At 41.9% G+C, this 26,908-nt stretch overlaps 1 protein-coding gene across 1 annotated transcript in view; it reads left to right on the forward strand.

Annotated features, from left to right (window-relative positions):
- The window catches only part of JADE3 (jade family PHD finger 3), a 212,481-nt gene that overhangs the window by 90,607 nt on the left and 94,966 nt on the right, over positions 1-26,908 (forward strand). Inside the window, exon 5 of the mRNA XM_069204297.1 lies at positions 26,522-26,712. Coding sequence (XP_069060398.1) covers positions 26,522-26,712 — 191 coding nt within the window. The remainder of the gene's footprint in view (positions 1-26,521; positions 26,713-26,908) is intronic.

Consider the following 26,908-nt stretch of genomic DNA (forward strand, 5'->3'; position numbering starts at 1 on the left):
GCTGGCACTTTATTTCAACTGTTGTGCTGTCTGTTGCCTATTAATGCATTAAACCAATAGCCTGCTGTCGCCACCCCATCGAGCGGTGTGCTTATCTTACTGCTACAAAATGTCTATGCTGAGTCAGATATTTACCCTTCAGTTAATAATTAGCTTTTTTTATTTAGTGATCACAGCTGCTGCTTTCCCATTTCGAAATGGTGTAAGTAGCAGGTACTACTATTACCCAACGTAATGGTGCTCAGTTTACTAACTTTAGAAGGATGAGTGTTTGAAATACTCTACCAGGATCTATACAATACCAGAGGCAACGGAATGGGAAAAGGACATGGACTGGTGCGTGCAATCGGCGAAGGTGGCCTATGAGGGAGAGGCTGCCCCAAGAAATGGGCGAAAATAAGGTCTTCATGGAGGTCCTATCCAGGGCTCTAAACTGGGACTGCACCACTGAATCTTTCAAAAGGAAGTACCCTGGGTTTCATAACTCCAGGTGTACCATTGGTGACAAATATTTATTATACCGCTTGTTAAAAATAAAAGATTTATAAAAAAGACTTATGCCTTACATGCCTGTGATGCCAGAAGTCAGGGGTGAGTTCTTACCTCATGAAGCCGCCTTTTGCTGGCTTCTGGTTCTAAAGGCTAAGCTGGGGAGAGTTCAAAGTAGATGGTCACTCATAAATATTTAAACGCCTGCAAAAGGTAGTCTGCAGAGACTGGATCCTCTGCAAATGCATGAGCTGATTTGTTCTTTGTTCATTTCTGTTGTCAGAGACAATTGAGAAGTCTATGTATGTGGCCTTCATCTGCTACTGAAAACAATATTGTTTTTGGCACCGTAGGGGGAGGCATCAATTTTTCTGTGAATGTATGAGGACCTTTCTAGTAGCAGCAAACCTTAGTCTGAAGCCAAAGAGCTGCAGGCTCTGTCTACTTTAAAAACGTACAGAGCTTACACAGGCAATGTTTATAGCCATTCATCTTCTGCTCCTACTGTCAGTTGAGATTTCCATATTGGGCAGAAGGTTTTGCTTCCGGTTTCCTTTTTTTTTTTTTTGCCTATACATGAAACATGATGTTGAGTTTGACACTTATCTCAGCAAGTGGGTTTGACTGCATTTCCAGGCTTACAGATTAAATGTTCTTTACTGGTAAAGCTTCCATTTCCATTGGATTGAATATTGCATCATCCATTGTCATAACATCCAGTGCTCTTGACTGAACATAGGTAACAAATGCTGTATTATGCATGTATAATAATATTTTCTTACATCTTTAACAGTATTTAATCATTTGAGAGTTGTCCTAATGATGTAGACATTTTGAGTTTTGGGATCTGCAAAAGAAAGTTGTGTGCAGGCTTTCTGCCTTTCGTAACTTCTAAGGATGTTTTACATTCCTGTGTTGTGTAAAACATTGCAGTAAGTGCGTTGATTGTGTTGGTATCTGTGCATATGCGTCCTGCCATTTTACATGCCTTTTCTTGTATCAAATACATTTTTCTGGCATTATGGAGCACTTTTAATTCTTTGCTCCCAGTGCGTAAGGTGGATTGTTCAGTGCTGAAATCCATTAAGGCGCCTCCCAGGATCAGAGTCTTGGCTTCCCTGAGGCCAGAGATGAGAAAAGCTGCCTAAAGATAATGACGTCCTAAGTAGATGTTAGTCAGCGAGTGCAGACACATTCTGTCTGACATTCCAGTGCAAATTAAAGAAAATATGAAGGCAAGGCATGAGCAAGACTACCATGCGTGCTTGTGTAATAGCCGGCATAGATGGTGGATTGTTTGCAGTGTGTGTTGCATGATTAAGATTGCATTTCTTTTGCAGTTGAGTGGGTGAATGGCGCTGTTAAGGTGCCCATTTCAATACCTTTGGAAAGGTCACTATTCGAATGATGGCCTCCTTATAAGGGATCTCTGTCCTGCTAAGAAGGGGGTACAGTATCCATCACAGTATCCATCCATCAAATCAAAAGGACCGAGTTTGACTCATAAATCTATCATGAGAGTTGAGTACTACATGTGGTAAGTGATTCCAGGGTCTTGTATGATTAGCTTCCTGTCCCGAGTGTACCCTTGTGTTTCTGTGTTGGCTCCATTGAATGTTTGGTGCAAATGTGCCCTCGCTGTGGAGGCCAGAGTGTAACCCGTGCTGATATGTAAATTGTAGGAGCTTGAAGGAAAACATGAAGTGAGCGCGGCGTAATCTGTGCTCCTCACAGAAACGAGGTCCAGGTAATGAACCCAAATATACTGCTCTCTGCGTGGAGGGAGAAAGCATCGATCTGCTGCGATGCATCCAGACATGCATGCTGCCCAGTAGGCCACATCACTTCCTTTTTAAAATAAGTTTCATTATTTTCTGACTAGGAAGAATTCCAAATACAATTATGGTGTTTTTTTTTTTTTAACAGCGTAATAAATGCAAGCAACAGTCATGGTCTTACAGGGCGGTGTTGATGTCCCTTCATCATCCAGCTTTGCAGAGGGAGAACTATTTAACGGAAGCTAGGCGAGATAGGTTAATCTCATTTGGCTAAATTGAGAGGGAAAAAGCCACACGTGGTTATGAAGGATTATGAGAGAGGCGTCAGAAGCGGGGTCCTTTTTGGGGTACATTCATGGCTTTCACGGTATTTGTAGGAAGTTGGCTCTGTATGCACTATTTCAAAGTAAGGAATAGTATGCACAGTGTCCAAGGGTTCCCCTTAGAGGTAAGATAGTGGCAAAAAGAGATAATACTAATGCTCTATTTTGTGGTAGTGTGGTCGAGCAGTAGGCTTATCAAAGGAGTAGTGTTAAGCATTTGTTGTACACACCTAGGCAATAAATGAGGAACACACACTCAAAGACAATTCCAGGCCAATAGGTTTTTGTATAGAAAAATATATTTTCTTAGTTTATTTTAAGAACCACAGGTTCAAATTTTACATCTAATACTTCAAATGAAAGGTATTGCAGGTAGATACTTTAGGAACTTTGAATAATCAAAATAGCATACACAGTTTTCAAATAAATCCCATATAGCTATTTTAAAACTAGACACAGTGCAATTTTCAACAGTTCCTGGGGGGAGTAAGAGTTAGTTAGTTTTTGCAGGTAAGTAAACCACCTACGGGGTTCAAGTTTGGGTCCAAGGTAGCCCACCGTTGGGGGTTCAGAGCAACCCAAAGTTACCACACCAGCAGCTCAGGGCCGGTCAGGTGCAGAGGTCGAAGTGGTGCCCAAAACGCATAGGTTTCAATGGAGAAGGGGGTGCCCCGGTTCCAGTCTGCCAGCAGGTAAGTACCCGCGTTTTCGGAGGGCAGACCAGTAAGGTTTTGTAGGGCACTGGGGGGGGACACAAGTCAGCGCAGAAAGTACACCCTCAGCAGCACGGGGGCGGCCGGGTGCAGTGTGTAAACACTCGTCGGGTTTTCAATGGAAATCAATGGGAGACCAAGGGATCTCTTCAGCGATGCAGGCAGTCGCGGTCAGGGGGAGCCTCGGGATTCCCTCTGCAGGCGTCGCTGTGGGGGCCCGGGGGGGGGCAACTCTGGTTACTCACAGTCTCGGAGTCGCCGGGGAGTCCTCCCTGAAGTGTTCTTTCTCCACAAGTCGAGCCGGGGGTGTCGGGTGCAGAGTAGCAAGTCTCACGCTTCCGGCGGGAAACGCAGTTGTCTTGAAGTTGCTTCTTTGGAAACAAAGTTGCAGTCTTTGGTGAACAGGGCCGCTGTTCTTGGGAGTTTCTTGGTCCTTCTAGAGCAGGGCAGTCCTCTGAGGATTCAGAGGTGGCTGGTCCCTGGGGAGGGCGTCGCTGGAGCAGTTTCTTCAGAAGGGAGGAGACAGGCCGGTAGAGCTGGGGCCAGAGCCGTTGGTGTCTCCGTCTTCTCTGCAGGGTTTTTCAGCTTAGCAGTCCTCCTCTTCTTAAGTTGCAGGAATCTGATTTCCTAGATTCTGGGGAGCCCCTAAATACTGAATTTAGGGGTGTGTTTAGGTCTGGGAGGGCAGTAGCCAATGGCTACTGTCCTTGAGGGTGGCTACACCCTCTGTGTGTCTCCTCTCTGAGGGGATAGGGGCACATCCCGATTCCTCTTGGGGGAATCCTCCAAAATCAAGATGGAGGATTTCTAAAAGTCAGTGTCACCTCAGCTCAGGACACCTTAGGGGCTGTCCTGACTGGCCAGTGACTCCTCCTTGTTTTTCTCATTATCTCTCCTGGACTTGCCGCCAAAAGTGGGGGCTGTGTCCAGGGGGCGGGTATCTCCACTAGCTGGAGTGCCCTGGGGCATTTGTAACACGAAGCTTGAGCCTTTGAAGCTCACTGCTAGGTGTTACAGTTCCTGCAGGGGGGAGGTGTGAAGCACCTCCACCCAGAGCAGGCTTTGTTTCTGTCCTCAGAGAGCACAAAGGCTCTCACCGCATGGGGTCAGAAACTCGTCTCTCAGCAGCAGGCTGGCACAGACCAGTCAGTCCTGCACTGAACAATTGGGTAAAATACAGGGGGCATCTCTAAAATGCCCTCTGTGTGCATTTTTTAATAAATCCAACACTGGCATCAGTGTGGGTTTATTATTCTGAGAAGTTTGATACCAAACTTCCCAGTATTCAGTGTAGCCATTATGGAGCTGTGGAGTTCGTTTTTGACAGACTCCCAGCCCATATACTCTTATGGCTACCCTGCACTTACAATGTCTAAGCTTAGACACTGTAGGGGCATAGTGCTCATGCACCTATGCCCTCACCTGTGGTATAGTGCACCCTGCCTTAGGGCTGTAAGGCCTGTTAGAGGGGTGACTTACCTATGCCATAGGCAGTGTGAGGTTGGCATGGCACCCTGAGGGGAGTGCCATGTTGACTTAGTCATTTTCTCCCCACCAGCACACACAAGCTGGTAAGCAGTGTGTCTGTGCTGAGTGAGGGGTCCCTAGGGTGGCATAAGACATGCTGCAGCCCTTAGAGACCTTCCCTGGCATCAGGGCCCGTGGTACCAGGGGTTCCAGTTACAAGGGACTTACCTAGGTGCCAGGGTTGTGCCAATTGTGGAAACAATGGTACATTTTAGGTGAAAGAACACTGGTGCTGGGGCCTGGCTAGCAGGGTCCCAGCACACTTCTCAGTCAAGTCAGCATCAGGCAAAAAGTGGGGGGTATCTGCAACAGGGAGCCATTTCTTTACAGTATTCATCAATAATAGAAGGAGAACCTACATAGATTGCAGGTGTACGTGCGTGCCAAAAATTAAATGTCTGCTGTTTCCACCGGGTAAGAATTATCCATGCCTAATTTTCTGCGGATGTGCTTACGCTTACTTAAACTTTTTTTGCTTCATTCAAAATATTATTTTACTACTCTTCACGACAGCCCTAATAAATATGATCTCTCTCATATCATTGCCACCCATTGGCATCTAGAAATGACATACTCGTGCCCTTGACAAGAGCAAACTTGTGTGTGGTTTCTTGGGAATAAGTTCCTGTAGGATGCCCCATCAGAAATGCCCAAACCTTTTTTTTTTCTCTCCTTTGATTGCATTTAGGAATATGGAAAATCCAGCATTCTGGTGGGTTTTCTGTGTCTGTACATTCACTTTATCAACTTATTGTACTAATCATGACTTTGAGTTGGGATTACCATTTTATGTTCACAGTGTGATGTTTTTGTATATCCAAGTTGAATTAAACATTTTTCGGCTGGATGAATTAATTGGCCTGATTTATAAAAAAAAAAAAAAAAGTACAGATATACTTATTCACATATCTATTCACCAAACCTTTGATTATACTGTTAGGTAGATAACCAGCAAAAGTGCAGGCAGAGACTCTGGCTGCACATCCTTCGTGAATCTATCTGAGGTCATCTCCATTGTAGGCCTGGGACCGAAAATCCAACAATGAACAACACAGACTTGGAGACACTTCAGTAACCAACAGAGAGCAATTTTGGTCTCCCAAATAACACACTGACTATACATTGTGAGCTTCAGTTTAATGACTGTGTGCCTAATAACAGCTGATGACATGCAGACATTAATTATCAGAGCTGCTCTCTGAGCTTCCCGGGTCTGTTATATATGTCTCTCATTATGGAGCTTTGAGAATGTTTTCATTAAAGAAGCAAAGAACATAACAGGAAAACTAATCTAAAGGGATAGTCAGTTTTACTTGGCGGGGATGCATAACCAAGGTGTTTGACCCTATAGCAGAACATATAATCATGTAAAGAGACCGGTGCGAAAACAATATTTTACCTTTGCTATATTCATGCATATTATAGGATTCTGATAATAAGGCATTTAGAATATCGGCGTTCACGTTCTAATTCTGCTAGAAAGCCTTTGTTTTTTGGTACTGGCATTGTCTTAAAGGAGCCATCCGGTGAATATCACATCACCCCGGATCTCAAAACCCCAGTTGACATTGTTAACGCGTCCGTCTATGTTAATTTATACACATCAGGACTCGTTTAAGGTCGATGAACCTTTGGACCCAGTGGTGAGTCTCTGTAAGACGAGATTACCAGACATTAATCAATAGTATTATAAGAATTAACATCAGAATACATGTCACTCTAACCATTAATAAACCTTCGGCGCATTCATTAGTTTTCAGACTCAAATAACCACACCTTGAAGGAAGATTTTTGTGAATTTATTCCCTATTGATTACAATCTAATAATAAACGTATTAGTTTCAAAACCAAGAAGTATAAAAACATAATCACAAAATGGCAACTACAATAAGCTTTCAATAATGTGATGATCAGAATCATAGGATAGATACGTTAGCAAAGAATAGATCATAGTGCATAATAATTCATAAGATTTCAGTTCAGCATAGCTATGTGTCAGTCACGTCAGTTCCGTCAGTCAAATGAATACCTCATCTAACCTCAAATTGGCATTAGCATGTTGGGCTTCATGCAAAACAATTTAGAATATCAATTTGGAAAAGCATCTAACTATATTATCTAATTAAACATACAGCAGTTGGTACCTAGAAAGAAAGGCAAAAAGACTCGTTAGCAATAATTACCCTCCTCGAGAGAGGTCAGCATTCAGGATTTGTCTTCGTCTTCAGGACATCAATAGAGTCACCGTCAGTCTATCTAAATTGGAAGCAAGGAACACTTTCCCTTAAGGGGAAAGTTAACGGATTTTCTAAGTCTCAAGTCATCAAATAGAGTGACAGAGTTTCTGGATGCAATCACTATCATCCCCTGCCTAATGTGTCTCGTTTCTCGTGTCATAGGTTTTTATCCCCTTTTGCGTGATACATTCCCCCAAGATTCTATTGGTCAGTCACTACACCCCACTATTGGTAACCAATCAAATTATACATTAAGTAATGCATTTGCCATTTCTTGATATCTACTCAAATCCCAATTGGTCTTTATAATTGACGTTTTTCGTAGGTGGCATATCCGGGGTTACTTCACCATCTTGGCACACGTCTCGGGTCAAGAGTTCTCTTCTCCTTGCTTTAGTGTCCTTGGATGTGTCTGTTTGTTTGAAAACCTCACAGTTTCATATTAGAAGCTACTAACATGCGGATGAGAAAATTCCACGATGTATCTAATAAATGCAGAAAAGAACAATAGCTGGGTCATGGTTGTTTGCAAGTCCGCACACTGGAGAAGCAGAAAAATACGCTTTTAAATGAGTTACACAGCTAGTTCGCTACTCATGCTAACTTAAGATATACGAGTTCTAATGAAAACAGTTTTACATATAATTATTTTCTGTTATTCAGCATTAGTATTTCCAAGCGAATATATCTTCACGTTTATTAATACAATTTATTAATTTGCATTGTCAAACGTAAGCATTTCGCGTCTATAAAATATATGTTTAAGCTGCGCTCTCTCAGTCCCTCCTCTGATGACGCTAGTCATCACACAATTTTCAATTTTTTACCTTGCGCATAATACGCACTTCAACATCTTGCCCTTTATGTGAACTTTCCCATATTTCATTGAACATTTTCTCTCTTTCACTTTCTTCGTTCAGTCGGGCTCTTTTTGACAGATTTCTTTTAATTTTGTCATTAATTTTGCATGCTCCCCATAGTCCTAATAAACAAATCAGGATAATTAATAGACCTAACATGATTTTTGCAAGAACTCCATTCCAAATGTTGGTAAACCAGCTTCCTACTCGGGCTATTCCTTTTCCAAATTTTTCCCAAACCCCAGGTTCTTTTAAATCCTTCAAATCTGTACTATCTCTAGTAAGGTTAGTAAGCATACTTCTAATTTTCTTACTATTATCAGGTATAAATGAACAGCAGTGACGTTCATTAAGCATTTTGCACACACCTCCATTCTTTGCTAAAAGAATGTCTAAAGCAAGCCGATTTTGAAGAGTCATAGCTCTTTCTGCAGCAAGTTCAGTATCCATTAATAATATTGCTCCTGTAAAATTTGTCAGCATGTTATCCACAATAGTAGACAACTTTTGAATTTTCATAGAATTTAAGATAACATCAACTGATGGGATTATTGCTCCAAATATGTCACCAATGACAGCCGCCACTGATTCTCGTTTTTGTCTAGTATGTTGTATTTCAGAAGACTTTGGTATTTGTTTTAAGTCATCAATCTGGTATATCTTTGGGAAAACTATTCCCAAATAACATGTCCCATACCATCCCTTTGGGAGACGGTAATATGCATTTAACCCACAGATGTAATAGATTCCAGGAATCGCTGGGTCTTGTCCATTTAACATGAAGGTCCATTTGCTCTGAAACAAAAACACATGCCTACATTCACTCGTACCTACAAATAAATTGTCTTGATCAGATTTTGGCCTATATATACACATAGCCTACCTACGTGTAATGCATCTATAGCTAATTTGCCTTGAGTTTTAATGGCTGTGTAAGCATAATCATTTGCATAAGTACGTTTTTCTAAGCCTTTCTCTAACTTCTCTTTTAATGCTTTGCGTCTATCATCTGTGTGGTCTAAAAAGCTCTTTTCTACAGAAGACAGTAAGCAAGTTAGGTTATTGCGATGTGCGTAAGCAGTTCCAAATGTAAGTGTCGGCTCAAAGAATCCTCTAACTATTTTAATATCATGTTCTTTAGCTAACTTATTCAAAAATTCAATCACAGGCACAAAAGAAAACACGACATCCAGATTTGAATAGAAATATTGCACATGCTCTTGATTATAGAATCTTGTTAATAGCAAACTGCAGCTAATCCCATAAGTAAGAGGGAGGCTATGATAAGTAACCCCCTCCTGCACAGATGAAGGAATTTTAGTACACACAACACTCTTTCGCATCCATAGTTTCTGCATACTCATTTAATAAGCGATAGAAGACATTAGTAGAAAGTTCCCCTTTTGTATTAGTTCCCTCATGCAGATGCTTAGTATCTTGTTCCAATTTCTCCCATGGTGATAATTTATTAGCAATAGTAGTAGTCTCTGGTTTTGAAGTTGCATTAATAGTTTCTCTCTTTCCACGGCATTCCTACAATCACTCCCACAATCATTACTGCACATACAACACCTACTATAAATCCTAACCAACCACACACTTTACTTCCTTTGTTATTATTAGCCATGTTTGTATAGAATCAGAATAGCAGATCAACAATCAACTCAAGATGGCAAACTCTTTCTGAGTATTTACAGCGTCTTCTCTCACTCTGGGACCTTTTTCTTGTCAATTCAGGTTAGCAGCTTGTCGTAATTCTGTTTCCTAATGTCAAATCCAGTTTTAATGTCTCTTTCCGGTAAGTATATAAAGTCTCTTTCTTTTCAGTTTTTTGCGATAGTTCAGAATTTCTTCTCCTGTAGTTTATCCTCAGGTACCGTAGTACTGGCCTGGTACTTCTCGATCAAAACAGAATGCTAAGAACTCTTGTTGCCATTCAGAAGTTGTAGCATATGCCCATTCAGGACCCGTGTACCTTCGGTTTGCTATTCTTTCTTTTTAGTCTTCGTTCACCTTGCTGTTCTCCTTCACTCAGATCATCTGCCTGTGAAGTATCACTTTCTTCAATTATTTTTTCATTTGCTATTTCTCTTATTCTGAGATGTGACTTATCTGGCCATTTATCACCTCTGTGTCTTGTTTCGGTGTCTTCCTTCTGGACGTTGGATAGCACCCTCCTCTTGTGATGTGTTGTTTTCTCTTGTCTGATTTGCAACAAGTTCAGAAGACTCTGATTCGTTCTGGTTTAAATCTACAGTTTCTCTTTCAACTTCTGCTTCGATACTGTATTCAGACTCAGAATTGTATTCGTCTGCTTCTGGGAGAACCTCTCCTTGTCTTAGTTCTCCTGCTGCCTCGACTGAGATAGGCACTCTATCACCCCTCTCGATCTCACTGTTAGCTTGGGTGACAAGGCTGTCCTCAGTGGGCTCACCTGTAGTCTCAGATCCTTCTTGACTGATCTCTGTCTCTGTGACCTCTCCGCCTGAAGTTACTGTACCGGATTCTTCAAGTTCCTCTTCGACAGGACACGTTACCCTCTTTGTATGACTGGCGTGTATCCAGTTGGGAATTCCGGCACACTTCACAGCAGTAGTGGTAGTCAGTATTATTTGATATGGCCCCTTCCAACGTGGTTCAAGACACGATTTCCTCACGTGCTTCTTGACAACCACCCAATCGCCAGCTTGCAAGGAATGTCCTGGTCCACCGATTGGTGGCAATGTGTTAGCTTCCACCTGGTGAGAGAAAGAGCGAATCACGTCAGCCAAACTTTTGCAGTAATCCAACACCATATCATCTGTAATATTCACTAGAGCATTTGCAGGAACCGCTGGTAACCTCATTGCTCTACCCATGAGGATTTCATGGGGGGATAGTCCCGTTTTCTTATCTGGTGTGTTTCTCATAGACATCAGTACTAGCGGTAATGCATCTGGCCACTTCATGTTTGTTGCTGCACACATTTTCGCTATCCTGGACTTTAAGGTACCATTCATCTGTCCAACTAGTCCTGATGCTTCAGGGCAATAGCTACAGTGCAATTTCTGCTCGATGTTAAGTGCTGCACTCAGAAGCTTGATCACCTCATTGTCGAAGTGTCTTCCCCTATCTGATTCTATAGAAACCGGAAACCCGAATCTTGGTATTAACTCTCTAAGTAATAGTTTTGCAACTGTGAGACTGTCATTTTTACGTGTAGGATATGCCTCAATCCAGTGACTGAAAACACACACAATTACCAACACGTACTTCAATCCTCCACAAACAGGCATTTCAATGAAATCCATTTGTATTCTATTAAATGGACCTCCAGCTCTTCCAATGTGGCTCAAATTTACCACTGTCCCTTTTCCAGCATTCATCTGTTGACAGATGATGCACCTGTGACAAGTGATTTCTGCGGCATGTCTGAATTTTGGATTGAACCAATCAATTTTAAAAGATCTGATCATGGCATCTCTTCCTAAATGTGCTTGCCCATGATATAATCGGGCGAATTGTGATAGAAGACTATTTGGTAAGACCAACTTTCCATCATCTGAGACCCATATATCATCTGCCCTTTGTACACATTGCATTTTCTGCCAGGAACGTTCTTCTTCTTTGCTGGCACGATTTTGTAGTGTCTTTAATTCATCTAAAGTATCAACCACTTGTAATGCTAGACTCAAAGTTGTGTCGTTTTCAGGCTGTGGTAGCAATTCCCACTGTTCTTTAAATGATATACAGTTCAGTGCACAAAACCTTGCAACCTGATCTGCATAACCATTCCCCATTGACACAAAATCCTGTGATCTGGTGTGGGCACTTCACTTTACCACGGCAATTTCAAGAGGTAACTGAATTGCATGTAACAAATCTCTTATTTGTTCTCCATTTTTCACTGGTGATCCAGAGGAAGTCATAAAACCCCTCTGGGACCAGATTTGACCAAAATCATGTACAATTCCAAATCCGTATCTGCTGTCAGTGTAGATTGTAACTTTCAAATTCACAGCAGCATGGCAGGCCTTTGTAAGGGCTATTAATTCTGCCATCTGTGCAGAGAATACCTTTTCAAGCCAAGAGGCCTCAACTATGCCAGATATAGTACATACTGCGTATCCAGCTCTTAATGTTCCCGTTGAATCTCTTAAACAGGACCCATCCACGAACATAATGCAGTCGTTTTCTTTTAGCTGGGTGTCCTGTATATCTGGGCGAGGTTTGGTACAGAGGTCAGTCACCTCAAGACAATCATGCTCAAATTCTTCCCCATCTTTGATTTCTGTATTCTCATTGGGAATTAAAGTTGCCGGGTTCAGTACTGTGCACCTTTTCAGTGTAACATTTGGTGACCCCAAAATAATCGTCTCATATTTGGTAAGTCGTGCATTCGTCATGTGTTGTGTTTTCGTTCTTGTTAACAAGATTTCGACAGAATGTGGGACTAATACTGTCAAAGGGTATCCCATGACTATGCCTTCACATTGCGTAAGGCTTTGACCAACTGCTGCAACTGCTCGCAAACAACCCGGTAAGGCTGCTGCGACAGGGTCCAAAGTAGCTGAAAAATATGCTACAGGGCGGTTTGCATCTCCGTGGACCTGTGTTAAAACAGACAAAGAACAAGCATCACGTTCATGACAAAACAACAGAAAAGGTTTCTCATAGTCGGGCATTCCTAATGCTGGTGCCCTGCACATGCACTCTTTCAGCTCTAAGAATGACTCAAGCTCTTCTTTTGTCAAAGTGATTGTGTATGGTTCATCTTTGACGTCTTTCCCTGTCAATTTTATTAGGGGTTTTGCGATGATTGAGAAGTTGGGTATCCATTGACGGCAATAACCCACCATTCCCAAAAACATCCTGACATCTCTCTTTGTTGTTGGGGGATTCATCTGCAAGACAGCTGTTATTCTTTCCTTTGATATCCTTCGGGATCCTTTCTCAATTAAGTGCCCCAAATATTTAATTCTTTCTGGCAATATTGCAGTTTCTTAGGTGACACTTTATGCCCGTTCTTCCCCAAATGGTTCAGTAATGCAATAGTGTCATATTTACAACTGTCTCTGGTTTTGGATGCAATTAACAAATCATCAATGTACTGCACAAGAGTTGAGTTAAAAGGCAGCACAAGAGGTTCCAGATCTTTCTTCAATATCTGATTGAAGGATGGTGATTCAGAAAACCCTTGAGGGATTCTGCACCAACTGTACACCTTATCCAGGAATTTGAAACTGAACAAAAATTGGCTATCTTCATGTAGTGGTATTGAGAAAAATGCCTGTGATAGGTCTACCACAGTAAACCATTCAGCATCACAAGGAACTTGGAACATTATTACCGCCGGGTTAGGTACCACAGGGCAACATTTTATCACAATTTCATTTATTTTTCTCAAATCCTGCACAATTCGGACCTTCCCACAGGGTTTCTTCAAACCCATGATAGGTGAGTTGCATGGACTACTCAAAACTTCTTTCAGAACTCCCTGTCTGAGAAAATCTGCAATTATCTGTGTCACTTCAATGAGTACATCTTGAGTCATGTGATATTGTGGTACTTGTGGAAATACTGCATTCGGTCTTATCTGCACCTTAACTGGTTTAACCCCTTTAATTAATCCGACCTCTTTTCCTGTCAAATCCCACACTCTCTCTGTCACAGACCCCTGTAGGTCAGCAGGTAAGTCGATCAGGGTGAACACTGGGAATAGAGTGATTAGAGGGTAATCCTCACTCGTCTCACCCCCTTCTATGAATTGACCCTCATCTCCTTCATCATCACTGTTTGTCTGGACTTCTATTCCCTCGTTGGAACAGGTAATTGAACATTTAGTCTTACATAGTAAGTCCCTTCCCAATAGGGATACTGGACTTGAGTTGCATACGACAAATCTATGCAAGCCTTGGAAACTTCCGATTTCAACCTGTACTGGGTCAGTAATTGGATTTGTCAGGTATTGGTTAGACACACCAACCACTCGTATGGTGCGCCCTGATAGAGGTAGTCTTGGTACTTCTATGCTGCGGACTGTAGAGCGTGTAGCTCCAGTGTCGACTAAAAACGAAACCTTATAGCCCATCACCTTTCCCTCTACATATGGGCCTCTCTGATCTACTTCTAATGAGGCTGCAAGCTTGCACTCCTCACTGTCTGAACTGTCATCTGACCATTCCTCATTCATTTCATTTTCACCTCGTAATGGGAATTGTTGCACAGTGTTGTTTTGAATTGTCACCTGACCTGTGACCTGCTGAGGAAGCGTCACCTGCTGCTGTCCCATTGGAGCTAAGGGTAACTGCATTTGCTGTCTAGGCACCATAGGAATCTGCTGTTGCATCAGTTGTACTGGCACGTTTTGAAAACGCGACATTAACATTTGTTGCATAGGTTGTACCCCTGGCATTTGCATTGTTATTTTGTAAGTTCGGGTTCTGATGTCTCATTCTTGGACCTCGCGGATTCTGTTGTGTACCAACATTAATGCTCTGCTGAACTGCACCATCATGCACCATATTTGGACAATCGCGCTTCCAATGTCCCATGCCCCCGCACACATGGCATGGTGACATCCTCTTTACTACCTGTCCGTCATTCTGAACGACGCCATTATTCATGTCCAAATTACGATTCACAAAACCTCGACCTCTACCTCTCGGCTGTACCTGAAACCCACCATTCATTTGCGGTTGCTGGTGCATCATTTGCTGAACACCATTTCCCTGAATTCCAGCTTGAGCAGCTCTTATCTGCATCACCATCACCTTCTCTTTCAGCTTTTTCTGCTTCAACTCAATTTCATCACTACAGTATTTCGCATATTGTAACACCTCATCAATCGGTTTAGCTTGCCAACAAATCAAGTGATTCTTAATCATCTGACCAACTTCTGGTCTCAGCCCTTCAACAAATCTGAACACAAGATGAATCATGTCTTTCGGTTCGATCGTCTCAGTACCACTGTAATGTTTAAATGCCTTTAGCAATCTCTCATAATAGGCATGTATTGATTCTTTAACTTCCTGCGAAGTCCGGTCGATTTTCTGCCAATCGGTCACCTTCGGCGACACCTTTTGTTTCAAAAACTCAATAACCTTATGATAATATTTCATCACCTCTTCAGAAGGTGCTCCAGTCACCTTATCCCTTGCTGGTTCCTTCGTGGGCCAATCTACCCCTCTTTTGCACTCGAGCCACAAATCCGGTGGAACAATAATCTCAAACAAGGTATTTAAGTCTTCCCAAAGACATTTTGCAAACTTCACAAATCTGTCTGTCTGTTGATACCACTCGATCGGTTTTTCTCTTAATCTCGGGTAATCATTTGTAAAGGACAAAATATCTCCCCTGGACCAAGGCACATGAACTAAAACACCACCAGCCGTTTCTCTCATAGGCAGAATTTTTACTGAATCTAAATTGGGTGTGGTTGTGGTTTCAGTAGACCCTGGGCTATCCTTTTTCCCTTTGTCTCTTTTCTTTGCCCACCGGCCTTCCCATTTTTCTAATGCACCCCAAATCTGTGCACTCTGTAGTAATTCTTTCAGGTGTGTCTTCATGCCTGCAGATCTCATGTGATCAAAATCTTTGATGTCAAAGTCTAATCTGTAACTTCTTTTCAAATGCTTCGTGTTACTAATATCAATGTTGTATTTGTCTGCCAGGTTTGCTAATCTCTGGTGTATCTTCCCTACTTCTTTGGTGATCTTAGGACATAAGTATCTCAGTTCTGCCTCAGTGTAGGATTCCAGCCTATTTACTCCCATTGTTCCTTCCACTAACTCAGCAGCTTCTGCCCCTAGGCGTACAGGATTCAGATATTCGCCTTGTCTTTCCTTTTCAGGATCAATTTCGGTTACTGTCGTTTTTCGAGAAGCAGAAGTTTTCTCTAACCACTCGTTTAATTGCTGTACTGTAAAACCTTGCAGTGAGATATTTCCTGCATGTATCATTGGAGTATGTGAGGCATTCGTACTCATAGTTTGGGGAGTCAAAACTCCCAGCCCTGCTTGTCGCATTGCTTCTAAAGGTGCCCCTATTGGACTGAGGTCCATTAAGGGTCTCTGTTGCTCACATACCTGTCCTTCCTGTGCCATTATCTGTGGAGTTCTAATAGACCCTCCTCTTATCGCGTCATGAGTCATAACCCCCTGTTCACAGGTTCTTGTTTTCTCTTGGGCATATAACGGCACTGGAGGACCGACAGTAATGGGTAGTGATATAGCAGCAGGTGTCTGACCCGCTCCCAGGCTTCTCGGAGCTTCAACACCATAGGTCTGTTCTAATGTACCTGGTACAGGCACTAACGGAGGTCCTGCTACAGGGTTATATCCTGGTATCAGCTGTGGTGGTTGTGACACTAGCTTTGGAGTTGACTCCATTTGAATCAGTCTTGGCTTTGTGTATATCGGATCTGGCGGCACCACCAAGTTTGTAGTAGTCTCAAGCACTGGAACATCGGGATAGATTCTTTTTATCTGCGATGGAGGCTGCAACTGTGTTGGTACGTCTGGTGCAGTAGGTACACTGTCACCATGCTGTATCGCTAGTCTGTGCCGTATCAGTAACTCCCTTCTCCTGCGTCTGGTTCCCAGGATTCTAGCTAGTTCTCGGAACATCATCGCTCACCGCATAAGGTGGTGGTCGATCATGTAACAATCTATCCAAAAACTCCTCATCCTCTGAATCATCTTCTTCTTCCCAGGACCTTTTTTGTTCTTTAACTTTGTCTGAATCTTTGTTAGTTTTACTAGAAGCTTTCTTTCCCTGTGTTTCTTCTCCCTGTGTTATCGCTGGAAACAGCTTTAACCCATCTACTATTCCCCGTCTCCACATTTTATTCTCATTGTCCCATCTAGCTTCTGCATAGGATTTTTCTGCCCTTGTCAATCTCCTGTGAAACCTTTCTTGCCTATGTTTGAGCCATCAGGTCCCAAATCGCCAAAGCCTCATATTGTGCCGGTCTCGGGGTGGTTTCTGCGTACTTAACATCCACCTTAAGTTTTCTAATACCCTTTGATTGAATGTCCCATGTTACGGAAAAGCTAAACACCCTTCTTTCTCCGTCAACTTGCGCCATTGTTTTATCCATAAACAAGGTGCAACACCCTTTTCCTCCATAACCGTATAAGCTGGAGTACCCTCGGGGGGGGTGTAGGTTCCCCATCGGTTGCGACAATGTACACATCTCCCCTCAAAGCGCTTTTGAATGCCTTAACAAAATTCATTTTACAATTCTTTTTATTCAGAAAAACGGCTTAATTCCCAGGACACTCTTCACCTATCCTTGTCTCAGCCTATTGCCTCTCACGGACGGCAGCCAATCCGTGCGCGACCCCTGTTAACATCTGACCTATCTCAGCGCGGCACCACTGACGTCACACTCACTCACACTGCGGCTGACAAAGTCTTGCGGCTTGTCCACACCTTTATTAACTCATACAATTCATATGAACTAATGCAATTTATTGCAGACACTTAAATGACAATACAAATCTGCTGGTTTTCTACAGGAAGGGTAACGCATTCGCTTCAGAATTTTACAGAGATTTCACTTGAAGCCTCGGCCGCTACTCTCTCCTTCTCAGTTCCCACATGCGCAAGCAGAATTTGACCCGCAAATCCTACTCTCGACTTGTCAATGACTCCTTCTAGTGCACTTTAGAGCTCGTCAAATCTCCATCGAAGGTTTCATACATACGTTGTGATTCAAACCTGACTTGTCAACCACGCCCGATTGACCTATAAAACCGCACAGATTACAACATAAACCATGTTTCTCATCCTACTCCGGAGTCTTAGACCTCAACTGGTCCGTATACATTTAACCAACCACGTGGATAATTTTGAACAATAAGCGCTGCATTCACATGAAGTACGCCGACTTCCCTACTCTCATACCGTGGAGTACACCCACTCCTGCTAAACAACACTGAATTTGGCCTAAATACACACAAGTCTTCACAATCTTCTGCAAGATACATAAGCTTTAAGGCAAGCGCAAAGACCCTAACCACACATACTATGGCGCCGAGAACATTCCCAACTCATCTAGACAGGCTCCGAGATCCCAGGAAAGCCCATGGTGAACCTAGCCACTCCTCGTTGTGCCAAATTTCATTATCACAGAAAACAAAATTAACAATAAAAACTCCGTCCTAGGGCCCCCAAGGGCCAAACCGTCGCTCTGCTACCAGAACTGTTAACGCGTCCGTCTATGTTAATTTATACACATCAGGACTCGTTTAAGGTCGATGAACCTTTGGACCCAGTGGTGAGTCTCCGTAAGACGAGATTACCAGACATTAATCAATAGTATTATAAGAATTAACATCAGAATACATGTCACTCTAACCATTAATAAACCTTCGGCGCATTCATTAGTTTTCAGACTCAAATAACCACACCTTGAAGGAAGATTTTTGTGAATTTATTCCCTATTGATTACAATCTAATAATAAACGTATTAGTTTCAAAACCAAGAAGTATAAAAACATAATCACAAAATGGCAACTACAATAAGCTTTCAATAATGCGATGATCAGAATCATAGGATAGATACGTTAGCAAAGAATAGATCATAGTGCATAATAATTCATAAGATTTCAGTTCAGCATAGTTATGTGTCAATCACGTCAGTTCCGTCAGTCAAATGAATACCTCATCTAACCTCAAATTGGCATTAGCATGTTGGGCTTCATGCAAAACAATTTAGAATATCAATTTGGAAAAGCATCTAACTATATTATCTAATTAAACATACAGCAGTTGGTACCTAGAAAGAAAGGCAAAAAGACTCGTTAGCAATAATTACCCTCCTCGAGAGAGGTCAGCATTCAGGATTTGTCTTCGTCTTCAGGACATCAATAGAGTCACCGTCAGTCTATCTAAATTGGAAGCAAGGAACACTTTCCCTTAAGGGGAAAGTTAACGGATTTTCTAAGTCTCAAGTCATCAAATAGAGTGACAGAGTTTCTGGATGCAATCACTATCATCCCCTGCCTAATGTGTCTCGTTTCTCGTGTCATAGGTTTTTATCCCCTTTTGCGTGATACATTCCCCCAAGATTCTATTGGTCAGTCACTACACCCCACTATTGGTAACCAATCAAATTATACATTAAGTAATGCATTTGCCATTTCTTGATATCTACTCAAATCCCAATTGGTCTTTATAATTGACGTTTTTCGTAGGTGGCATATCCGGGGTTACTTCACCATCTTGGCACACGTCTCGGGTCAAGAGTTCTCTTCTCCTTGCTTTAGTGTCCTTGGATGTGTCTATGTTTGTTTCAAAACCTCACAGTTTCATATTAGAAGCTACTAACATGCGGATGAGAAAATTCCACGATGTATCTAATAAATGCAGAAAAGAACAATAGCTGGGTCATGGTTGTTTGCAAGTCCGCACACTGTAGTAGCAGAAAAATACGCTTTTAAATGAGTTACACAGCTAGTTCGCTACTCATGCTAACTTAAGATATACGAGTTCTAATGAAAACAGTTTTACATATAATTATTTTCTGTTATTCAGCATTAGTATTTCCAAGCGAATATATCTTCACGTTTATTAATACAATTTATTAATTTGCATTGTCAAACGTAAGCATTTCACGTCTATAAAATATATGTTTAAGCTACGCTCTCTCAACATCATTAAGCAAAAAAACTTTCTAGGTGATTGTTAGATGCTGGACCGGGCAAAGAGAATGTTCTTCTTTTTTTCCATACTGCGTGGCCGAGGTCCATAAATCCAAATCAGAAAACAGGAGCAGTACGAGTCGATAGTGGCATCAGTATTTGGACCTAATCAATGTACCATATTCTGTACGTAGGGCCTGACCTCAAGAATGCAGTTGCCCTCTTTGTTCCTCTCTCGCCTTATGGCTTTCAGGTCAGTGAATTATTTTTGAAGTCTGTGGCTCGCCACCTCGTCCAGCTTCCTTCCTCTCACAATCCTTTACCTACCTGACATGGTTCCACGTTCTTGCTGTTCAGTGTTAAAATTGTGTTTACAGGCTTTCTCCAGCCCTTCTTTCTTTCCTGTCGATTACTACTTCTTGAGCAGCTTTTTTGAGGACCTTAGTGTTGCAAGCACCACTTTTTGGTCCTCACCCTTCCTTTATTTTGTCCTCAAGTTTATTTTATGGCACAGTCGCACTCTAATGCTTTTCCTCAGGACGTCTGCTCGCAACCTATTTGAAAACACGGACCTACATTGTCCTCAGGCAACCTTGATAATAGAACTCCGGTCAGAAATGTGAAAGGAAAACATTCTACTGGGAGATTTATTTATGTATTGCAGCCGTTTTAGCCTGAATAGTGAATTTCTATTTCGACTTACTTTGGGAATTATTTATCTGTCCAGTGCCAGCTGTTTGGTTTCACGCCATTAATGCAGTAGGACATCTCTGCTGCTATCAAAACCATGTTCTTTAACCTGAGTGAATAATTAAAATAATTAAATATTACTAGTGCCTGGGGTAGTGTGACCGATGATGATATGGTCCTCGATTGGCCAGTTCTGATTTTATGTTTGTGCAATGACTATATTATTATCTTTAAAAGTGTATGCTGTATGGTTATTTTTAATAAAATTAAAACTCCACATTTTTTTGTGTCCTTTTTATTGTTTAGGCTTTTTTTTGTTTTATTTTTGTTTACAGGGGAGAATATAAACTTTAAATGCTTGGTTTAGGATTTTTTTCCAGTATATTCATTAGCGCAGATATGTTTAGGAAAAAAACAATTTTCACATATAGTAATTCACAAACTAAATTTGCGAATGCGCCGAATGCACCAAAGGTTTCATTACAAAACAAAAACTGCGTACGTTTACCCTAAGCACAACCTTTGTCCTTGCAATGGGCCTAAAATTATGACCGGCACATATTTCTTTGCTTGCCTGTTGTGACAGGGTGTGCTCTTAGCGCGCATCTCATTCCTATACAGTGCTTCTCCACGGCGCCAGTCTGTAGCTGTGCAATAGTACCAACGCTAAATTAAAATTCCCTTTTCTGCATTGCAGGATTTACTCCACTGTTTCTCTTAATACTTTTATTTTTCCACACTCATTAATAATCTTCAAACCTTTAAACTTGCATCTTTTTATAAAATATGTAAACCGTGCTACTTTCCCTCACCTACATGTTGGTGAACACCTAAACATAGTACTGTGGGTGCTGTGTTTGGGCACACCATGCCGCAATGTTAATTCTGCAGCTCACACAATTTTTTTCGAAATCTTTCTTCACTACTGTTGCCGCATTAAATTCTTTTAATGTAGTTCTTCAAATTCACCAAGTCAACATTTTTATGTCTCTGAATACTTATCTGTTTTTTCATCAGTCATAGAGAGAGAGTCATATAACTGCAGCAGATCTTGGAGTATGGCATTTGATTGTTAATCAGGATTTAATTACCAATAAATTTAAATGTACAAAAAAAAAAACAACCACTTAATTTGGTCCTTTTCTCAAGCATTAATATGCTAAAAGCTTAGCTTAGACTGTGTAGCATAAAGCCATGCTTATACCTTTCAATCAATATATCAACAATTTACCAATCAAATTTAGGTTAATTTCATAAACCTGTACAGTTAAAAAAAAAAAAAAAAAAACGTGTTTCTAAGTCAAAAACTAACCACAAAAAATGTTACTGTTGTGAAATCATTAGTGTCCAGGTCATATTTGCCTCACATTATATTGTACCACGTCTACGTGCTCCACTGAAACCTTCAGTGTGTTACTCAAACGCCATCATTAAATTCATTCTCTGTCATTCAAGTTCTGTTTTTAGTGACTCAATTGCCTATTCCTTGTGTAACTTTGTATTACATACCCGTTGTTTCCTCCCTCTACATACCAGATTTTATTTTGAATTGAGCGTCCTTTTGAAGTTACAAGTTTGAAGCATGTTCTTGCCATTATTTCCTCCATCAACTGAAAATAAATATTTTTCAATAATAGCAGCCCTTCAAAAATGCACATACGATCCTTGAGCAATTTGGTACTGAATTACCTTACTATGTCTAATTTAGGTTTACAACTATAATGAAATGCACTCATGTACGTGCCCCTTAAGGTTCCTAACTTGTAAATAAGTTCCCATGATCCACTTGGGTGAAGGGTTGGAGGAAAGCTAATTTTGTCAGGGCCGTCCCTTACACCACATGACTTATGGAAGCCAGTGCATATCAGAGCACTGTTTGTGTGTGAATGATAGCACAAAGGCTGTACTTGAAACCATGTCATCCCCCTGGCTGCTAGCCTGTTTGTGAATCTGGAGCAGGGTCCTAAATCCATGCTCCCTGAGGCCTGTGAGGAGCTTTTTTGCACACGTTTTGTGTGAATCCGTCATTTTGGCTGGAATTGTGGATACAGCTTGCTGATGTAGCTTTTATTAACTGCCCCCTTATTAAAAAATAAACAAAAAAACTTCGTACGAGGCCATTAATTTGAGCGGAGGACATGTGAGAATAATGGAGGAAAAGAAGACAGTAGAATCTCCTGGTATTAATTGGTAGATCATAGTAGTAAGATAAGGTTTGGGATGACTAAAAGAGATGGAGGAGGGAAGAGTCTTTAGAAACGGATTAGGGAGATCATAGTAGTGAAATGGGGGTGGAAATGAGTCAAAGGAGAATTTAGTAGGGTTGTTTAGGAGATCATAGTAGTAAACTGAGGTTTGGGGTGAGCCAGGAGGGGGAGAGGATGGAAGAGTCTATGAGGGGTTATTTTGGAGATCCCAGTAGTAGAAAGGGTTTGAGACGAGTCAGAGTGAGGATGGATTGATAGAGGTATATGGTGAGGGTAACACAGAATAAAGCTTTCAAGGGTATTTTTTCAAAATGTATTTTTCTCTTGTATAGTAAGACTAAAGTAATATATAAATACATTATTACATTGTAAGGGAATATATGTGTAACAAATACAATATATTGAGATTTAATGATGAAGTTGCAAGAATTGATATGGCCTTGAAAGTATTGCAGCAGAGCCCACTAGACATTGGTTAGGCTTGTCTACTATTTTGTAAGATGTTTTTGCCTGGACAGGAAGTCAGTGGTGGCTTTGAAAGTTGTGTATTGTTTTAGTCCAAAAACCAGACCTAGTGCTTTTTGGGATTGATGCATATTTTCTGATTTGGTGTGTAGGTAATGTTCTGTAAAGGATTCTGCCATAGTCAGGTGGCTAGTCGGCTAGTAAATTCTAATTCATGGAATGGTTACTAGGAGAGATTAATGGTAAGGTTTTCTTAGGACGTTAAGGTGAATGATAATTTTCACTATAGTCCCTGTCTGAGAATTGAGATCAATGACGGCATCTCCACTATGCCCACATTTCTTATTGTGTACCTGATGGTGCACTGTTTTGGCAAATGTGGATTTGGTAGACATGGGATGCTCATTTTGTTTGAGGAGGTAGAATATGCCTACGACTGGTATATCTGTTTGCCTACAATGAAATGGTTCACAATGTGCAAGCCTAGAGGAGGTTCATAAGGGTTTCGATGACGATATTAAAGAGAAAAGAGAAGTTGTGCCCCGGTGCTTTGGCAAGGGAGCTGTCACCTACTCTTACTCCATAGCTATGGTTGTTCAGGAAAGATTGAGACCCCTTGCCTGCTTTGTCGAATAAATCTGTCAGATGTAGGCTGAGGAGGCTGTTATAATCATAATCCACAGTACCAAAAGCTGCTGAGATACCCAAGAGGATCGACATCCTGGGAAAAAAAATCTCTGATCTGGACTTCTCGGACATTGACTAGTGCTTTATTTTTGTTTCATAATTTGGGCAGATTTCTTTCATGTTGTGGGCAGAAATGTGATTGGTGCGAATCAGGGAGTTGGGACCTTTCAGTGTGGGAGTTGGTTTTTGGGGTTGTGATGGGATGGAAAAGTCCCATGCATGGTGATGGACATACAGCCCTGCTCTGTGTGCCAGCTGCATGGGTATCTGGACCCCTGGTACTGATGGTAGGTAATGGCTGAAGATGGATCATGCATGTGGGCCATGATCTAGGCCTGTCTTATTATACTGCCTAATTAAACTGGTAGGGGAACACATAACCCAGCCCTCATAACACTAGAAGGTCCTGCCCTTGGCAGGAGTTAGTAAACGTGCTGTGGTGGCAGGGCACCCATTTTGTGTTTAGTAATAATCATCAGTAGTGTGAACAGGCCTTTTTACCTGTGTCACTGGAGTGGTGCCACTGGCTGATTCATGTAAAGCTCCTCTGCTGTGTACTTAACTCACCCTTGGCCTACATGGTGACTGTATGTAGCACTGGACGACGCATGATATTTCCATGTGCGTCTTGGGGTGTGTGTGTGCCTGTGTGTGGTACATAATATGGAGGCCTCTGGATTTCATTTTTTGAAAGCAAAGGGCCTGAAAAGGCTAGTGGAGCTGAGGACCCAAAGACAAGAGATGTGCATTGCTTTAAATTCGTAATGACTGGGATGAGAACTTACATTCTGGAGAAAGGGTGAGCAGAGCATTTTCTGCACATCAAATGGCTCTCTGATAAAAGGAAGAGTTATTGGTCTGTGGGAGCTGGGCTCATTGTAAAGCGAGATTGTGGGTCTGGTAAGTTTGCACCCTAGAATCAGTGAATCTTAATAGAGGGGAAAACATGGAATCTTTGTATGGCATATTTCATTTGAGGCTGACAGCCAGGTGTGTTCCCCGGTTACTCCTTTGGCCTGTGCTGTGGGTTAATCAAAATATGAGCCATTCTTGCTGTGCAGATTGTCCCTTTGACAAAGGAAAGGGTAGAGGAGGGGGCACTTTAAAGCAGTCGACACTCACAACCAGAATTTCAAAGGACCAGACACTAAATCAAATCTGTGTCTGAATATGGACCATAGAAGTGGAAGCACGTGTCCCTCAAGCTGTACTTCAGTGTAGACAAGAGCACCATGACTTCAAACTGATGCAAGCATGACTTGGGACAAAGATCTGCTATTCTCCTATCTGGGTGAGGGGCTATCACCCAGGAGCCCAATAACACTTCCCATTGCCTGGAGCACCAGCCTTCTGCCTTCCTGTAAAGACGAGTTTTCCTCTTTTAGGAAGAGGTGAGAGCTTAGAGGGAGCGAGCCCCAGCGGGGTATTCTGCAAGCCCATATGCCAGGAGGAAGCCACCAGGACCATTGGGGCCATCGCCTGTTGGACCAACATCATTGTTGCTACCACTCTGACGGGAGGAGTCCCCCAGACCAAAAGAGACTCTGGATATGAAGCAAAATATCCTACCTCATCAATGCTATCCCATCAGCTTACCTGCACGAACTGCAAAGGAGAAGCTGCCTGCTGCACCTGTAAACTCCTTCCACTGAATAGACGTAATGCATCTTGCTCATAGCCAGAACACATGAAGACACTCTCTGGCTTCTGAACACTTCTTCAGGCCATGGTTGGGTAAGACAGGAGCAGCGCTGGCAGGCCTTTCAAGACTTATACGAGCTTGGTGTATTAACGCTATACTGAGCTAAACTTTCAGGACCAAAGTAAGACTTTGCTGTGCATTGCTAGTGCAGTTAGCACCTATGGGGTTGCCTGCTGTAAAGTGCCATGGCAACGTTGGTTAGGTTGGAGGAAGGAGAAGAGACAAGGGACACTTCCTAGGAAAGCCCTAGAGCACTCACACTGTGAGACTAGTGTGCATTATTTACCGTGCCGTAGTATACTTTACATGTATCCTACAAAGTATACTTTGCATGTATCATAAATACACCTTTTCCCACCAAATGTAAGTATTGGACTGGACAGTCTGGTTATTGTGGATGCTTTTTGAACTTCTCATCTAGTATCTTTGACCCTCCCCTCCGCACCACCACCATGGTCTTCATGAAGAATCTTGGACTGCTAGAACAGTGCTGCCACTGACAATCAAGTGCTAAAGGGGTAGTACTTGTTCCATTTGCTCAGGACCCATAGAAGGTCAAGGTCCTTGGACATTAGGAGTAAAAAGCCACTACCCCCATGATTGGGTCCAGTAATCCCCGATTGCCCTCTTGGCACTCTAAAAGGGGTTGTTAGGCTGTGACTGTCGCTTTAAAATGTGACTATTTTTGGTGCTTCACATTTGCTGTGTCAATGATATTTCTAGTTCAGACAAGTATGAAAAATAGTTTCCCATTATTCATGTTTGAATTTTTTTTTTTGTCACAACACATGCAAATTAGCTACTTCATGATCAGTCAAACATCACACTATGTTGCACTATGGCAAGATGACTGTTTTTGGTCTCTGGGTTTGAGAAGATGGAGTTGTAAAGTTATTTCTGAAGCTGATGAAAGGTTTTGACTTGGAGGGGCAGTCTGTACCCACAACATGGACACTAGCATGGTGAAGAACCCCTTTCCTGCAAGCCTGTTAAATGTGCCATACACATACATCGGACTGAAACTTTATAACTAGTTCAACACGTTTTTGTCAGGTGTGAGGAACTGGCAAGTGTCTTCTATTGTTAAATCTTGAAAACTGAAAAATATTTCTGTGTTTTTTTTCAAGCATTGTCACTTCGACAACCCCTGTTTGATATACTTTTCACCTGTGTACGTTTTTTTTAAAACTGATGCCTTATTTTCTTCCCCATTCAGGGTTATTGCAGAGAAAGAGAAGCAAATACTGTTCTCTCGCCCCAGAAAATACATCCACTGCTCCACCCAAGAGCCAGTCGAACCAGGTTACATCAACATTCTGGAGCTGGCCGAGAGGATGTGCCGGTATGACCTGGATGAGGTGGATATCTTCTGGCTGCAAGAACTCAACCTAGAACTTTTGGAAATGGGTAAAATGTTCTGCGTACATCTATTGCCAAGGACGCAAAGTCCTAGTGATCCAAGTGTTTAAATTTTGCTATGTTAGCACGGAAATTTTGCAGCCTTCTTACCTGATACAGAAAGATACTGCTGAAAATCTATTCTGGCAGGTTTTCCTTGTAATCACAGATTTCCAGTACTTTTACTTTCTAAATTGTTCAATGT

This window comes from Pleurodeles waltl, chromosome 8 (assembly GCF_031143425.1).
Source record: "Pleurodeles waltl isolate 20211129_DDA chromosome 8, aPleWal1.hap1.20221129, whole genome shotgun sequence".
Lineage (NCBI taxonomy): Eukaryota > Metazoa > Chordata > Amphibia > Caudata > Salamandridae > Pleurodeles > Pleurodeles waltl.